The sequence below is a fragment of the Corylus avellana genome, chromosome 3 (assembly GCF_965113065.1).
Source record: "Corylus avellana chromosome 3, dhCorAvel1.hap1.2, whole genome shotgun sequence".
In the NCBI taxonomy this organism is placed as follows: Eukaryota; Viridiplantae; Streptophyta; class Magnoliopsida; order Fagales; family Betulaceae; genus Corylus; species Corylus avellana.
Genome location: NC_142492.1, coordinates 2,542,784 through 2,560,263, shown reverse-complemented (window position 1 = coordinate 2,560,263; position 17,480 = coordinate 2,542,784). Strand labels below are relative to the sequence as shown.

General features: G+C 34.7%; 3 protein-coding genes across 5 annotated transcripts; 1 reads left to right on the top strand and 2 right to left on the bottom strand.

Annotated features, from left to right (window-relative positions):
* Window positions 1-137: 137 nt before the first annotated feature.
* Window positions 138-6,187, bottom strand: LOC132175234 (OTU-like cysteine protease family protein). 3 transcript variants are annotated; one of them, XM_059587104.2, is made up of 10 exons: window positions 6,055-6,187; window positions 5,450-5,555; window positions 5,172-5,253; window positions 5,012-5,057; window positions 4,682-4,790; window positions 2,505-2,596; window positions 2,347-2,409; window positions 1,711-1,829; window positions 701-776; window positions 138-583 (listed from the first exon to the last, which is right to left on the bottom strand). In XM_059587104.2, exons 3-10 carry the CDS (start codon window positions 5,234-5,236, stop codon window positions 527-529), a joined length of 627 nt encoding a protein of 208 aa, XP_059443087.2. In that variant the 5' UTR covers window positions 5,237-5,253; window positions 5,450-5,555; window positions 6,055-6,187; the 3' UTR covers window positions 138-526. The 3 variants fall into 3 exon arrangements, with proteins under 3 accessions (XP_059443087.2, XP_059443086.2, XP_059443085.2); XM_059587103.2 differs by lacking the exon at window positions 5,450-5,555 and having other exon boundaries at window positions 6,000-6,187; XM_059587102.2 differs by lacking the exon at window positions 5,450-5,555.
* A 3,435-nt stretch (window positions 6,188-9,622) lies between these two features.
* On the top strand, window positions 9,623-10,306 carry LOC132174557 (transcription elongation factor TFIIS). The gene has a single exon (XM_059586194.1). It carries the CDS (start codon window positions 9,623-9,625, stop codon window positions 10,304-10,306), a length of 684 nt encoding a protein of 227 aa, XP_059442177.1.
* A 1,762-nt stretch (window positions 10,307-12,068) lies between these two features.
* LOC132175343 (endoribonuclease L-PSP family protein) lies at window positions 12,069-15,982 on the bottom strand. Its single transcript, XM_059587249.2, has 6 exons — window positions 15,738-15,982; window positions 13,857-13,972; window positions 13,705-13,749; window positions 13,028-13,101; window positions 12,893-12,942; window positions 12,069-12,390 (listed from the first exon to the last, which is right to left on the bottom strand). The coding sequence occupies exons 1-6, from the start codon at window positions 15,931-15,933 to the stop codon at window positions 12,296-12,298; spliced, it is 576 nt and encodes a 191-aa protein (XP_059443232.1). The 5' UTR covers window positions 15,934-15,982; the 3' UTR covers window positions 12,069-12,295.
* Between the last annotated feature and the right edge of the window lie 1,498 nt (window positions 15,983-17,480).

Here is a 17,480-nt window from a genome sequence, read left to right as displayed (position 1 = left end):
TTTAATAAAGTTAATATTGCGCCAGACCAATCCTCAAGGACCTCAACAATACAAATTTTTTTCACCTTTATATCACATCAGAACACTTTCAAACCAAAAACAAAAAACACCCTCAAAACACATTAACAAACATACCATAATCAAATGAGGAAAATGCCTCTGCTGCAACCATAGCACTACAACCATCATTTATTTCTCAACACTAGAATGCTCCTACCCCAGCTCATACCAATTGCACTTTACAGGACATTAATTGGAGTAGCCGTCCCATTAAGGCAAAAGTAAACCAAATAAAATACAAGTGCATAACAGGGAGACTAATATCCAATCTCATTACATTTTTCCAAGGAAAAAAAAAAAAAAACATAAGATAATCTTCTCATTTGGTGTTGCATTTCCCAAAGAACATATAACCAGTTATTGATTTTTCAGCTTAATTCAATGGACCATACAACAATTCGATGAGCCAAGTCCAAAGAAGTTACAAAATGGGACTACACTGTGGCTTTGTTTTTCACAGTTATTGTTATCTATACTCTTGAAAGTTGACATGGCCTGTTGCTTGTGCATGTTCCACAGCCTCCTAAATATTCACGGAAAATTATTCAGTGAGTATCATAAGAGGTCAGGAAATAAAGCTACGGTAGGTAAAAAGGAGAGAAAGGTTAAGCAAGCATAATTTCTGTTAAAGAGAAATGACCTTCTGGCCAATTACTCCAATTTGGCATACCCCACAACGCAAGGTAAAGTTGGCAGTATCAGTGTAACTCCTTTTCCTGGAAACAGCAGGATGGAATTGACTTGTGATCATGCACTATTAAATCAAATATATGTATACATAAATCATAGTTGATGCAAGTATTTATAGAAAGTAGCATGAATATTTGGGGCCGACAATATAGGAAGTAACTCATGAGGGAATAAGAATTTGAACCAAGAAGGGAAATGCCACTCAAGAACATTGCCTTAAGATACAAAATAATAATAGAAAGAAACAAAATGCAATGCCTCAAGCATCATGATCATTGAATGGCACAAGAAGAAATACTTTCCATAGGAACCAATAAGCCAAGTACACGTCCTTTCTTAGTCACGACTCACACATAGGTTAGACACACTGTCCTGACAGAACTTTGACTCCTGGATTTAAGGGCAACTTATTCATCAAACTTTAACATGTGCATAATCTCACATGAATGCAGATGAAGCAGGGAAAAAGGACAAAATAAGGTTATAATGAAAGTTGAGAACCAAAATTCAGCATATTGTATTCTGAAGATGCAGTTCAAGATCCACAGAAGAAAAGAATCAAAAACCATCATTCTTTTGTCAGCTTAGATCCTAACGAACAACCAAGTGGGAAAACATTCTACGAAAAACCAACCTCTATTATAAACCAAAGCCTAGAAAAATGACTTTTTCTTTTTTTTTGGAATTAATGAGATTATGCATGCCTCTTGTCACAGTAGAATTCTCTACATTTATAGAACAGGTTGATTGATTGTAGAGCATCAATCTGACCAGTAAATTTTATACACAGCTCCTTGGACTTTTCTATTTTTTTTATCTTCCGAAAATGCTAATTTCCAGTCTCGGAAATTTGTGACACCTTTTCATGTGTTTACAAGTTTACATCTTTTTATCTTCTGAAACTTCTTATACCCATTCTTGTTATATTCCATGAAGCCTCAGTCAGAACTCGAGTATTACCTTTGCTGCACCCTTACAAAATTAAGAGCAAGACCCTCAACAAGACCAATGGTCCTGTCCTTCTGTACTACAAAAACAGTCTGATCAAACTCCTCCGGGGCGTCCTCAGAAGGTGACATCTGTCAATTACAGTAAAAATGAATCACCCTATCACTAGAAATATAGATAAGGAACCACAATTATGAATGGGGTCTAGCAGAAAGAAGTTAAATAATGGTGAAGGCATAAAAGGCAAACAAGTAGAAAAGAATTTAAATAGCGATGAGCACATAAAAGGCGACAAATAGAAGTACTAACTACAAAATTCCATGGTCATCAGAGCTGATACCACCCTTTGTTTGCCTAATAAATTGCAATTTCAGTAAACATATCCGGCCATAAGTATCAAATCTGCTCAGCAGTCTCTTTTCTTAAGTTCTTCTCTTTTTCTTTCTCAAATCCAATAAGCATGCAAGCGAACAGACGGTTAAGATCATTTAGTTGGATTATACTTGGCCAGGTAAATCTCAAGTGGGGCTAAAGAGATGGCAGAAATATAGAACTCCAATATATGGGTAATGGCTCATTCATTCTTGATAATTACTCTAAACATACAACCAGCAAAAATAAAAAATTGAAATAATCAGAACAACATACAGCTAAAGCATCGTAATGGAGCCCATCATAAATCAGCATAACCCTTTCAGAGTACCTCTTTTCCTGTCAAATAGCACCCACAAAAAGAGCAGCGAAATATTCAGTAATGGCAAGTTGACTGGACTTGGATGCACAGAGAACAGATTCTTAAAGCTAACCTGACCATACAAATCACATCGTGAGGTCTGGATATCATATGCTGCAATTTCACGCCCATAATAATCAGCTAATATTGAAAGCTCAATGGCACCTTCACAGATAATATAAAGTAACAAAGTTAGCAGAATAAAGCAAGAAATGATTTAAAAGCGTCCTAGTCCTTGATTTTGACTAAATAGAAGAACTCAACAAACACAGGTAAAACTTCCATGCCACTCTTATCAATAGGGAGTTTGCCATACAAAATTTTCATGAGAAGCCAAGAGCCAAATATATTCTCAAAAAATTGTAACTCAAGAACTTCCAATATTGTATTAGATCATCTAAGTTCTTGTATATGTCCAGTTTGGATATTCTAGTGGGCAATCAGAAGACAACCAAAATTCATACTAAAGTTCATTGCATCATAAGTTTTTCTTTAAGTTTTGTTTGGTTACCAGGAAGAAACTGAGTACGAAGAGACTGGATTCCTACAGCAAAAATTCCACCCCTAGTAGTGGAACACATCAAATTTCCTTTTTCTTGCGTTGTTCTGGAAATTGAATGGCATTTTAGTGAAAAAATTTGTGCACGTTTAATGAAAATATTCGGCATATCTAGCGAGCAGTGAAGCTAAATCAATTGAACCCTACATGCTGAATTAAAAGAGAACATAAAGAATGAGCAACTCACACCAAACCTATGGAAATTACATCCAGCACATATTCACTCTATCTATATTATATGGTTTTATACATCTGAAAATGAGCAGGCAACTTCACAACTTAACTACTAGCACTCGTTCTTTATTTCTTGTTCTCCTGTTTTTTAGGGGCAATAATTCAAACTATACTAAATTATTTCAAAACAATAGAATGACTGCACAGAAATTCAATTCATCAAATATATCTTCATGTGAACCATTCAAAAGGAACTTGTTCAAGCATCATAGTGGATCTAAACAAGCCAAACTCAAGGCCTGTCATTACCGCCGTTTAAAAAGTCGGTTATTACTGTCTAAAGGTGAGAAAGCATGCTTGAATTAACAAAGCATATTCCAAAAAACTGATATAAACAATCATCATAAAGAGTGTGCGGTGGCATCTGAGAATCTATATCCTCAAAGGTGTTTTCAGAAAGATTCGAGAATCTATATCCTCTATACAGAATAAAGGAACTTGGTGTAAAGCAACCAGGATAAAAACTTTAGTTGTCTGTTACACTGAAAATGAATGATGATATGCAGTTGATAAAGGTGTGTGACGAAAACCGTGAGTTGATTCCCCAATTTACATCAAATTAAACAAGTGATACACTGAATTCTTTTGGTGGGGGGGGGAAGAAAAGGAGCCACCAAGGGTGCTTTCAGAAAGATTTCAAGAATCTATATCCTCTATACAGAATGAAGGAACTTGGTATAAAGCAACCAGGATAAAAACTTTAGTTGTCTGTTACACTGAAAATGAATGATGATATTTTTAGATCATTAATTGCCCCAATTGCAATATAATGGCAAAAAGTGATCAACTAAGCCAGATTATGAGCTTACAACAAATTCATTCATGTTATTCAATGTAAGGGATATGTTCAAGCCCAAATGGCGGAAAATCTACATGGTTTATCAAGTAGAACATGATATTGAACTCTTAAAGAATTAAAAGAAGAGATAGTACCAGGTAATTGACCGTTATACCAAACAACAACTTAAGCTGTGAAGATCTTCAACAAGGTAAGTATTAACCCCCTTCAAAATTAGTTTATATATTTTAAAATGAGCGATAAAGAATCAATAACAACAAATATCAGAGGCAGGTTGCATTATTCTTTAGTTATAGCATAAGGATTTCTTTACTTTCTGACTTGGAACAAAGGTAGAATACTGCCCTAAGGCACCCTTGAGCGGTAGGGTCAACTTGCAATATGATTTATTTTACTAGTCATCCTATGCCCCGCCTAGCCCAAATGCAGGATTAACACAACAACTATCATCATGTGAAAATGGACATCACTTTGTTCATTGAAAAAGATAAACCTTCATACCCATATGCAGCCTCTACAAACTGGTACACGACAAAATCCAGCAACAGTTGCAGGGAGATTTTAATGTAAGATAGTCATTATCCAGACTCATGTCATTTCAATTACATTTTAAGGACAATGATGCCTCCGCTAATTAAGAATGCAAAGTTCAACAAACCTCCCCACTTCTCTGAGTCAAGAATCCAAGCACAATACTCTTCATTTGGCTTTCCAAGAAATGCTTCAGAATATTTTCCGGGATCACTTGCCACTGTTGCAGCTATAACCTTGAAAAATATTGATAAAAATGCAAGGATAAGAAAACAGCACAAAGCAAAGAATTGTGCCATTAATGCATGCTTATATATATGCAGCAGAGGAGGAAAAAAGTATTTACAATCTTAGAATCAAGTTATTCCAAATGAACCCACAAGAAGAAAATCGAAAAGTCGGAAAAGTGACTTATACTATGACATTAGTACCAAAGATACATGCTATAGATTGTAACCTGTCTCAACTCGGGAGCTTTATGTTTGTCATGATCCATGACATACCTGCAAATCAAGAAACAAGAGAGAGACAAGAAAAAAAAAAAAAAAACCATAGCCAATGAACTCACTTCATTGCAATTGATAATGGCCAATAGAGGTTATATAATCTGAGCTTACCCAACAGCGTTAAAGAGGCAACTATTGTCCGAGGGAATCACCCTTCTCACCACAGTACCTTCCATGTTATGATCAATATACCCTGATAACAATCACAATCACATAGGATGTTTCAGAATACATGATTCGATCTACAATCAGAACACACAAGCCAGAATGAATACAAAAACACACAAAATAGAAACCAAAGAAAGCAACGGCAGTAAAAAATAAAGGAAACCCATTTGCTTAGAGGGAAGAGGAACCAAGAAGAATATACAGAAGTGAACCCATCGTACAATTAAAGCAATAATACAGAAAATTTCTTCAAAACCAATTCCTTATAGCAGCATGAGGGAGGCTCAAAGCTCAACCAGACTCAACTGGGCAGACAAAGTGTCACACCTACCAGATCCATATATAAATGAGGAACAAAAGAAATAAATAATAGAAAAGAAAATATTAAATTATTATGGGAAGCAAAAAACAGACATCATGAATAAAGAAAAAGGAAGAAAACAGATTTTTGAATCCACAAAAAGAAAAAGAAAAACTTACAATGCCCACCTAGGTAAAAGTTCTTTAAAAACAAATGCAAATACGAACAAATCCGGGCGCAAATTACCCAAAGGACTACCACCCCAGAAAAAAAAAAAAAAAAAAAAAAAAAAAAAAGCAGCTGAATTTGCAGCTTCCCAGAAGCATCAATTGCACACCAGAAATTCAAAAATTAAAAAGAAAATAAAATTTCTGGATCTAGTATAGCACCAATAATACCTTATTATTATGCAAGAAATGAAAGAACTTGGGAAAATATTGAAAAGAATGAATTTTTTTGGGATATCTTACTTTTTTCTTTTTCGTTGGCAAGAAAAGAACCAGTTGAGAGGAGAAAGTGGGTTACCTGCAATAGGCAATGGCTGTGGCTGGTAGCTATGGATTCTCCTAAAGATGGGCGCCGAAGGTTTCCCCTGTTTCTGGATGCGGTTGGTCCTTTCACTTTGGGAAATGATTAGCTGCACTTGAGCCTATGCTAGAACAGGCTTGGTGGGGTCCTGTGATGGGTTGCGGTACATGTAGTCTCAAATCCGTAGATGTCGAACGAGGATTGGGGAGTGAGAAGTCTGAGGAGTGTTACGTGGGGATGACGGTAGAAGCCACGTATTTGGGTCAATAAAAAGCTGATGTGGCAGACAATCTTAATAATTTATTATTAAATTTTATTTTATTTTATTTTTTTCAATCAAAATTAAAACAATAAAAAACTAATTAAAAAAACAAAAACTACAAGGGCTGGTTGGGGTGGCCGGCCACCCCAGTTGTAGCTAAGTGTGGCCGAAGCCACCCCTAGTCTTTTGGGGGTGGCCGAACGACCCCCAAGGGCCATGGGAGTGGCTTCGGCCACCCCCAACCGCTTATTGGTCAGCCACCCCCATGGCCCCTAGGGGTGATTCGGCCACTTCCAAGGGCTAAATAAATAAAAAATAATAATAAAAAAAAAATCTTTTTGGCCCCGGGGTGGCCAACCACCCCTTGCAATGTTTGTTTATATTTTTTTTAGTTTTTTATTGTTTTAATTTTGATTTAAAAATAAAAGAAAATTTTAATAATAAATTATTAAGAGTGGCCTGCCACATCAGCTTTTTATGGTGAAAATATGGAAAAATTATTGCATTCTAGCATTTCCCGTACTGCAACCCACTCACACCGTACTTCCTGTCGGGCACGTGGCACAGACTCACTGGGCCATTAATAAAACGAGCTTGAAACCCGTGCAATGCACGAGTTTGTTTCTAAAAATGACACGAAGGAAATAATAATAATAATTAGTGGATAACAAATGAAGGAAGAAAAAAAAAGTTTCGACTAGGAAGCAGGAAAAAAAAAAAAAAAAAAAAAACCCCTTCTATAAAGCTTAACTTAAAGAAAAAGAAAAGCGGTAAGAGAACATTTACAACAACACAAATGCTCAAGTTGTATTTTTTTTTTTTTAATTAATAAAAGGAAAAAATGCTCAAATTGTATTACATGTGAAAAATATAACAAACCTGTATTAAAAAAAGATTGTGAAAACCTATTACACTAATTAACTTAGCGCTTGAATACAAATTGCTATATGTATCTGCAATTTCTACCAAATATAAAAAAATATATATATATTTTAAAAAATAATAAAAAAGAATCACATATTGAAACTAATAATCAAAATTAAAAGTGTGCAAAAAACTGTTATAATACAACACTAACAAAAAGATCATGATTTGATTTTGTCCATACCTTCAAAGACAGAAAACTTTATTCCTGAATCATGCGTAAACAAAAGACAAATTAAATATCATTCTGTACTTAGTTTGAAAGTTTGAGCATTTTTTTATTTTAACTTCTTACTTCTTATAAAAATACTAATAATTTCAAATAAATTTATTTTAACAAAATAAATTGGCAATTTATTTTGGATTACATTTAACCACATTATAAAAGGACATAATTTTGAACCCATTGAATTGAACAACAAAAAAGCCGTAATGAAATCTATTTAATTTGTTGTTTTTCAATGGACCATAATTTTGTCGAAACCCTTGGAGGAAAACAAAAGCAATTGAGAATAATGTTGAGATAATGAAGAGAGAAACAACATGTAAAAACTGGAGAAAAATCCCAAATGAGTATTCTAACAAAATGAGTATTCTAGCAAAATGTTGTAAAACGTTATGGGATTGAGACTTGAGAGTCATTTTTTAATATGGGGTTTGCAGGGAAATTTTTGAACTAACCATTAAAACGTGTTTTCAAATAGACTCATCAAAAATAATAACAGCAAATCGAACAATAACAGTGAATGACAGTGCTAACATAAACAATAACATTGAACAATGGCAATTTGTGAACATAATAAGCACAATTTAAACTAAATTTTTAAAAGGAATAGAATAAACTTACTGGGTGTAGAATGAAGGATGTTTTAGAGGGTATAATGAGATATCAGACATAAGAGAATTGTAAGTGTTTGTTGTTGAATGGGGTAGAAACTGTTTTTGTGGTTTCAATTTGTTTTGTTTTTTAAAATGTTGATGGTCGTTGAGCGTACAGTCTTCGGGAATTTATTTATTTATTTACTTTTTCATTTGTAGGAACCAACCAATTAAAGTTAAACCAAACAAAAGTACCCAATTCAATGCCATTAACACCCTTTTTCCCAATTCCCCTAATATCACCCATATTTATATGGCCTAAAATAAACGTATTTGAAAAAAGAATCTAAAATAAACATATTTCAATGAAATTCAATAAACAGAAAAGCAAGGAAGAAGATGGAGATCTAATTGGTAGTCTCAAAAGATAATTAAATTTTGAAAAGAGATAAAATAAACTTACTCGATATCGATAGAGTGAAATTTCAAAGGGTTGTGAAACAATTGGAAAGAACAGCGGAATAGAGGAAGAGAGACAGAGCAGTTTCATGGCTAAAACAAACTGTACAAAGTTATATATTTTATACACTTGATGGCAATTGAGTGAAAGAGGGAGAGCAGTTTGAAGCGATGTGAAAAGGTGTTACGCGTGTTTTGATTTACAAACTTAAACGCACAATTTCATTTAAAATAATCACTTGTCAGATTAATGAAATGCCACATGTCATGATATTAGCCTCTCCTGACATAGTTTAATTTAAGGGAAATGCTAAAATGCAATCAATTCCCCACAATTTATTAGACTATATTAGATTATATTAAATTATATAGATTAGATTAGATTAGATTAGATTATATATATATATATATATATATATATATATATATATATATATATATATATATTAGATTAGATTAAATTAGATTAAATGGAACCGCCTCTCCTAGCAGAGTTTAATTTAAATTAAATAACTGTTAATTAAATATAATGCCACGTGTCAAGTTATTAGACTCTTCTGTTATATATATTATGTAATATATATATTAGATTAGATTAGATTAGATTAGATTAAATGGAACTGCCTCTCCTGGCAGAGTTTCATTTAAATTAAATAACTGTCAATTAAATATAATGCCACGTGTTAAGTTATTAGACTGTCATGTTATATTTATATTAGAAAAATCAAGCACTAACCAATTCCTATCCCGAAATTACCCGCACACATCAACTACAAATTATTTACAAATACAAGGGTATTTTTGGACAGCTTGAGATTGATAATAAACGCATAAACAGTTCGGACCCCCTCTGGTGTCTTGCATGCAGAGATAATTGATAATAAGAAACCAAAAAGATCTCTGCCTTAGAAACCTTGTTTGATAGGAATCCCTCACCGACTTGGAATACCTCACCGACTTAGAATGCCATATATATACATGGACCGCCAGAGTTTCCTCTGTCTCGTTGTTCTCTGCATTCCAAACAAAAGGCAAAAATTGTTTCAACTTTCTCAATTGTGCCAAAAATTGTCTCAACTTTCTCAGTTCTTTGGGAGCGAGATGGTGAAGGTGGAGCCAGGAAGAAACGAGATGAGTGGAAGTTCTGCAAAAACTTCTGGGGTTACAAAGAGAGTGATCATCTTGAAGATTCGTAAGCCAGAGGAGCCGCCGAAGAGGTTGGGTAAGATTTTAAAGTCGGCGCCGATCGACCCTGCTGCGGCTTATCGTGAAAAGGTTCGCAAACAACTGGAGCTGGCGTTTTCCAGAGTTGCTAATGAAGCCGACGACGAGGGCGGCGTGAAGCCTGATGTGACGGCGTGTGACCCTGTTCGAGTTGCCGCTTCTGTAGAGTCGGCGATGTTCGAGAAGATTGGTTGGTCTAATGGGATTAAGAAGGCCAAATACCGATCAGTGATGTTCAACCTCAACGACCCAGAAAACCCGAATTTGCGGAGGAAGGTGCTTCTTGGACAGATCAAGCCGGAGGTGCTTGTGACCATGTCTGCGATGGAGATGGCAAGCCAGAAGAGGCAGCGTGAGAATATCCAAATTCAATTGAAGTCCCTGAACAGATGCTTGCATGATACCGAATTGAAAGAAAAGGCCTCCACCGACATGTTTCAGTGCAGCCGGTGCCGTGAGCGCAAGTGCACTTACCATCAACTGCAGACCAGGAGCGCCGACGAGCCAATGACAACCTATGTCACGTGCGTAAATTGCAACAACCATTGGAAGTTCTCATAAGAACTACAAATTTCATCACTTGTCAACCATCAATGAATGGGATCGATGATTTTGCACTGTAATTGTGTTTCAGCTAAATTGTAATTGAACTACTCTTTCTTCTTCTTCCTGTTAATGTTTCTCAATGGATTAATTCAATTGGGTGCTTCTTGATAATTCATGATATAATATATAGATGAAACTTCAATTCTCTCTGTAATTCTACTTTGTTCTTGCGGAAAGCTAACTATCTTTGAGAGTTTCAAATGTTTAGTTTGTTAATGATCAGATCTCGGAGGAAACTCCCTGTTTCTGTTATGTGTACGAGACATTCTCAAATTTTCCTTCTTTTGGTTTTCAATGTTAATCACTGCTGCATGTTCTGCGGACAAGTTGTTGGTTGACATTGTTTCATTAATTTGCTAACGTTTTCATCATATATATATGGCGATCAGTTTGTATTGATATTTCCTTCAAAAGTAGTTGAATTTAATTTTAAAAAGGCTTCTGGAGAGGTATTTTAGTCTGGTTTCTAGTGCTGGATCCGGCTTCAATGATCTGTTGTGAAAATAATGGAACACATGAAATATCTGGATCAACTAATCAACGTGGAGCATGAGGGAACGCAGGACCAAAACATGAAGAAATCGATGAGGAGGTGGTCTCTGTTTCAGTTGAGTAAAACAGAGGTGAACAGAAGATTAAAAACAAAGAGGGTAGTTGCTTGCTTAGATTAGATGTAGTAGGCATGTATACGTGTTGCTCATGAAATATTTTAGTTTAAAAAAAAAATACCCAAAACAATCTCAACCTTCCATTATTGTTTTTTACAATTCACAGCAGATGTGCGGTAGTTTCACTGAAGCCAGATCCTCCAGTGTTGGGAATTCGTCTTTTGTAATCTTAACTTTTCAATTTCCTGTTGTAATGCCGAATAAGGGCATTCTTGTCAAATGTTACTTTTATCTAAAATAACTCCTCAAATGTTTAAAAAACTTCTTATATTAGATTAGCTAAAAAAAAAATGTAAAATAGATATTTGATTGGAAGAACTAAAAAAAAAAAAAAAAAAGCTAAATGTAGCAGTACTTTTTAAGGGAGCTATTTTATTTTTATTTGTTTCTCTCACCTGTTTATTCTCTTTTTCTCAAATTCTTTCATACTTTTTCTCTGCACGTTCTCTTTTTCCCAAAATTTTTTCTCATTTTTCCTCTTACACGTTCTCTTTTTCCAAAACTTTTCTTACTTTGAATAATATTTTAATAGAATAAATAGAAATATAGTTAATCGAATGTAAAGACATTTAAAAATGACTTAACTAAACTAAATAAAAGTAAATTTTGAAAAGCCATTTTACATAAAAATAGGAATCCTCCATTGAAAATGCTCTAAAGTAGTAAGATTATTATCGGCAACCAAATGACACGTGGATGTGGCATTTTAATTGTTTCCGAAAATGCAATAAGCTACTTTTTTATTTATTTATTTATTTTTTCTTACCACATAAAGCTAACAGCCAATTTTATACCCAGCGAGTCAGAGACTTATTTTGCAATTTTTTTTTTTTTTTTTAGTCTGAAAAAAAAGAAAAAGCCAAAAATGACTCTGCATTGCCTATTGAACTAATGTCCAGTCCACACAAGCCTTTCCACTTGGCAATTTGAGATGGTCGCTCATGCATGCATGCATGCATCTGCATGGCAGCACTGATTGTGCTTGTGCCCTAAATTTAACAATGAAAAGCATTTGCAGTACAATCCAATCCTTGCCAAAACTGTAAACATAAGTGAACCGAATGCTTTCTCCATTTAATTCCATCAAACAAGGACAGTGCATCTAGATGTCCTCTTGTTGGTTGATGCTCTCCAAATAGTTTACAAGTTAAGCCAAGATCGTGTTCTTATGATAACAAACAAAGTCACAAAACTCCATGTTTTGGAGACACAGATACCACTCCCACATTTATTAATCCAAGTTGTCTGAAGAAGTGTTTCCATGCATCAAAAGAGTTTATAATGCAGCAATGCACTCAATTTCGATCTTCGCATCCAAAGGTAATGCTGCTACCTGATAGGTTGCACGAGCAGGGGAAGGCGAAGAAAAATCTGCAAAACAAACCATTTAACCAATTGCATCAAGGTCATTAGGAAATTTATCAACACTCCCAGATGTGATTATTTGTGGTAAACTTAGTAATGCTTTAGACTCTTTAGTCAAGAAATACATCTACTTTAAGCTAATTTAAGATTCTGTGCATTTGAAGTTTGAGAAGCAATAAAATTTAATTTGTACTTCTGACAAAAGCACACTTTTGTGAGTTTAAGCAAATTATCACTAGGTTATATAGACAATCCACCATTATAAATTTATAATGCTGCTGTGCAGGTGGACTGTTGTAAAATGTCAATATGAGCACAGATCTTATAATGGTGGATTATCAATATGAACAGCCTCAATTGCATGTGCAGTCCACCATGCCTACCATTTTAATCTGGTTCAATACAACATGCGTATTGCAAATATGGTGGACTGCACATCTGTTTGCATGCTGAATAGCAAAGCTTTCAATTGACATAGAAACATGAAGTTTAATTAAATAGAACTCACATTTAGCATAAATCTCATTCACTTTCTTGAAGTCTTTCAAGTCGGCTAACCTGCAGAAACAATGACAAAGAAACTTATTTCTTTTGCAACATAAATTCTAGGATACAGAGCAAAGAGTTGAGGAATTCATCATACATAATTGTTGTCTTAACTACTGCAGCATAACTTGCACCACCAGCTTTCAGTATTTCTCCCATATTTTTGAGAACCTGCAATTTTCCCATTGGGTTGAATATGTTTAAAATAGTCTGCTTTGCAATTTGGAAACAAGAACCATCAGACTGCAAGTCTTTGGCCTAGCTAAGTGTCATCAAGAGAACCTAACTTCATATATGACCAACAGCAACATGCCAAAAAGGCTGAGCTTAAAAAGGCCAATGTGACACATCAAACGTATATAATTTCTAGTTCTTCTTTATTAGGCAAGAATTACAATATTCTGCTCAACGTGATAAAACAGTGATATCTATTAGAAGGTAAAAACTAAAAACCTGAGAAGTGAAGAAATAAACAAAAGCTACATTCACACAGAATGCATCAACATTTCTCAATAGGTCTATGAGAGGAATGATTAAGAATCTAAGACAGCAAAACTATATATTTTCCTATTTTATTTTGCTTATGCTCATCAGATCCAATTATCAGCTCAAGCCATGTGAGCTATTCCAAATGGGTCAGGTGATGTTGGTTGTTCCAAGCACACCAATGTGGCTCTCTTGAAGAAACAAATGTCAATCTTAGCTTGCAAATCAACTCTCAAAGGCAAAATAATTCTTAAAATATTAATGCTGAGTCCATGCCATTTACTTTACCTGCTCTGTTTGATCTTCCACAGAATCCGAGATGAACTTCCCAGTCTGTATGTGCGTACAAATTATATATCATCAGTACAGTTGCCCAAGGAACAAACAAATGGGCATGTAAAGAAACATGCCAAATGGTAAAATTAAGTCCAAGAAAAAACCTCTGGAACAAGCCCAAGAACACCAGACACGAAGAGAAAGTTGTTAGCTTTGATGGCCTGAGAATATGGTCCCAGTGCTGCAGGAGCCTTTTCTGTTTGAACAGGTTCCTTTATACCTACAATCAGGACAAACATAAGCACAGATATTCAGGGATTTTGAAAATACAATGAAAATAAAAGATATTGAAAAATGAAACTTGGGGCTAACAGTTTCGGAACTACTATTACTTATTTGATGTTAGTCATTTAGTAATTGGTTTAGACAAGAAAACTTATCATCTGTGCTTGTGAACACAAAATTATCACTTGCAAGCTTTCTTTTCATATGAGGTAGCTTAGACCCTGACCATAAAATACAACTCTATATCATATTGTTAAGATGCCAGAATTCCAAATTCTTCTGAGCACAGCTGACTGAGATTTCTAAGGTTATCTTGATAAACCAGAAAAAGCAAATGCATTTGCTTGCTCGAGCATTTTTTCTAAAGCCATCTTTCTTCATTCTTCCTTCTTTGTTTCGCTACTCAAAGACATATCAATAAAAACTAGAAAGATGATATTATGTGGCAAAGCCCTTGGACAAGTCATCGTGTCAAGGTATTCTTAGTTTGATTCAGTGTTAGAAGGAGTTCATCTTTTGTAATGGACTTTTTTGTTACCTTTTCTCTCTCAGATGCAGACACACACAAAAAAAGAACTCTGAGAAGGACACAATTATGTTCTCTTCACTAATATTTTTAGACTTCAGACACCATTAGGGTGGTTGTTTTCTCTTGTATACTTTTCGTATATGAGGTCTTTGCCTTTCTTTTTAATAAATTATTATTCATTAAGAAAATAAAAAACCTGAAGAGACCTTCAGAATTCAATAAGTAATTTTGTTGCTTTCAAAGCAAAAGAAAACAAAATCTCCGCTTCTACGCCCAGAACTTACAACAGTGGCCAATATCAAAAGAACTTCGGAAAATGCACATACACATAAAAGTGAATCAAGTAACCAAACTATTCTAGTTTTAACCACGACTACCAAACCTTGAATCAGAACAAACCTGCAAAAATTACTAGACTTGTCATTTCAGACCCTTGTTTGATGATTCCTCCACAACCTGATTTACAGACTTTTTTTTTTTTTTGATAAGTACAACCTGATTTACAGACTTAACATCAAACCTTCCCAAACACATTAACAAGCAAGCATTCTGTGGCTTATATACATGGAAAACCTAAGTGCCAGTTTACTGTCCCTTGAATACCACCCCCCCCCCCCCCCCCCCCCCTCTCCTATTATAGCCTCTAACGCACAAATTCAGCACTATGAATAGGTCTATTTGCACATAGCAGCCATCCTCATAAAAGGAAAACAACAATATAACCACATTTTATGAATTATTCCAAGAACATCATCTATGCTGATGACTTAGAGCTTCGATTGTGTAGGTATTACTGCCATTGCGATTTCAGCTTTTGTGATCTCCACGGCAAAACCCACAACCACCAATCACAATGATAGTAGTTTTGAAGCATTTCCCATTAAAAGGTTATATATTTGTGCATTAATCAAGTTCACTTACACATACTTGATACTCCTACAGTTATTTGTATGAACTGGAACCACTTAAATTCCATGGGACAAAAAAAAAAAAAAAATCAAAATTCTAAACTTTAATCAGCAAATAAAATACTACGTTTCTCAAATTCTGCACAATTTGATGCTCGAAAAGCCAACAATTTCTCACACAAACTCAGCCCATATTAGCCACTTGAACCGATTTACAGTACACCCAGAACAATGTTTCGCGTTTTCATGCGAGACATTATTCTCCGGAACCAAACAAGGGCAAATGGGAAACTAAAGGAAGAAAGAGAAAGATCGGAGCTCACGAGAATCAGTGGAAATGCCCAAGCAAGCGAAGGGCGTAGAGCGCTTGGAAGAAGAAAAAGTGGGGAAGGAGGAACGCCATAAGGTGGTGCCTGCCACGGAGGCAAATCCCACGCCGGCCGCCACCGGAGCCCGTTTGCGCAGCGCGCCCACATCGATCGTCGGCACGTGAATCGACCTAGCTGCACACCAAGCCATCTCTCAAACTAACGCTTCTTTAGTTCCGTCTCCTTGACCAAATACTAGTGGTATTTTGACAATTTTGTCCTGTCTTTCCACTCTTTCCCTTTTTCCTAGGTTTTTTACTTTTATTTTTATTTGTTTTTTGCAACCAACAAAAAAAAAAAAATCATCCTTTCAATTTGATTAATGTATCATTTTGGATCTATCATTGCCTCATTGAGTTTGCAATGTTCCTTTTGCCAAAAAAAAAAAAAAAAAAACTAATCAAAATATAGAAAAAAGGCAAAAAGGATAAAAGCAAAATTCATGAAAAAAAATTCATAAAAAAATAAAAATTGTTTTACATAAATTTGAAATCGGTAATAGCTGAGGGACAAGAATAAGAAGAAACTGATAGAATATTTTGTGTAAGATTTGATATTATGGAAATATATTAGCATTGATTATAATTGATAAAATCAAATAAAAAACATTCAATATATTTTAATATATTTCCATAATATCAAATTTCACACAATGAATTCTAACAAAAATGAAGGCATTGGACTTCGAGTAATGAAATAGCAAAATGTAAGCCATATATATGTGTTTTGAAATAACTTAGAATGTGTAAGTTGTATAAGAATAAAATTGTTATGATGTGTTTTAGTATTATGATTTATTGTGCTACAATAACTAGTGTTAGTGGATTATCATTTATGCAAAGTTGTAGTTAAAAATAATAATAACATTTCCGATGCATTGTTTATCAGGAAAGTAATAGCATCGTCATGTGGATATCGTAAAAAAATGCATTTACCGGGTGACACGTCACTTGATATAATATCTCATATGTTGTCTATTAGGTGAGTCAGTTTATGGCTTCTTCACACTTTACTCACTTCATTGTTGTATTTCGTATACTTTGCTATCTAAAGGAAACCCTTTTTCATGGCCTATTTTTCTCCACAAAGTCACTTTTTCAGTTTCGCGCGTGCACTAACACAAATTAGGTAGGAGACCCTACAAATTGTCAATCCATTATTGGATACTACTTTCTACTTTGCAATTCTCTTTTGTCTTAATGAAGTAAGAAACAAATGTCGTTATTCAATCAAGCATTGAGACAAAATATTATGCTCTGGCTCATACAATCTCTAAGATCTTTTAGGTGCGATGGTTATTACGAGAAATGTGTCTCTCTTTCTCTTTCTCTCTCTTTTGCTATTATACTGTGATAACAATGGCACTATTTAGATTGCTCATAACGATGTTTTTCGATAATGAACCATTAATTGTCATTTTGCCTGTTATCATCTTCTTCAAGACTCATTACAACTTCACTCCATTGCATCTCATAATCAACTCGCAGACCTTTTCATAAAGTCATATTCTCCATAGCGTTTTTGTAATCTTGTATCCAAACTCACGTTGGTCTCTCACAATTCACCTTGAGTTTGAATGGGGTGTACCCATATTATTGTACTAGGTATTATATTATCATATCTGTAGAAAATATATGATAGAAAAATAATATGAAAGAGAAAGAGAGCAGAAGGAGAGAAACTGATAAAGCATTAGAC

Excerpts from the sequence above, each read along its gene's own strand:
- LOC132175234 (XM_059587103.2), bottom strand. The coding sequence starts at position 5,236 with ATGGAAGGTACTGTGGTGAGAAGGGTGATTCCCTCGGACAATAGTTGC. Across the intron at positions 5,058-5,171 it reads TGCCTCTTTAACGCTGTTGG|GTATGTCATGGATCATGACA; the intron begins GTAAGCTCAGAT and ends CTTGATTTGCAG. Across the intron at positions 2,597-4,681 it reads TGACTCAGAGAAGTGGGGAG|GTGCCATTGAGCTTTCAATA; the intron begins GTTTGTTGAACT and ends TTATCTGTGAAG.
- LOC132174557 (XM_059586194.1), top strand. The coding sequence starts at position 9,623 with ATGGTGAAGGTGGAGCCAGGAAGAAACGAGATGAGTGGAAGTTCTGCA.
- LOC132175343 (XM_059587249.2), bottom strand. The coding sequence starts at position 15,933 with ATGGCTTGGTGTGCAGCTAGGTCGATTCACGTGCCGACGATCGATGTG. Across the intron at positions 13,973-15,737 it reads GGGCATTTCCACTGATTCTC|GTATAAAGGAACCTGTTCAA; the intron begins GTGAGCTCCGAT and ends TCCTGATTGTAG. Across the intron at positions 12,943-13,027 it reads GTAGTTAAGACAACAATTAT|GTTAGCCGACTTGAAAGACT; the intron begins GTATGATGAATT and ends TTGTTTCTGCAG.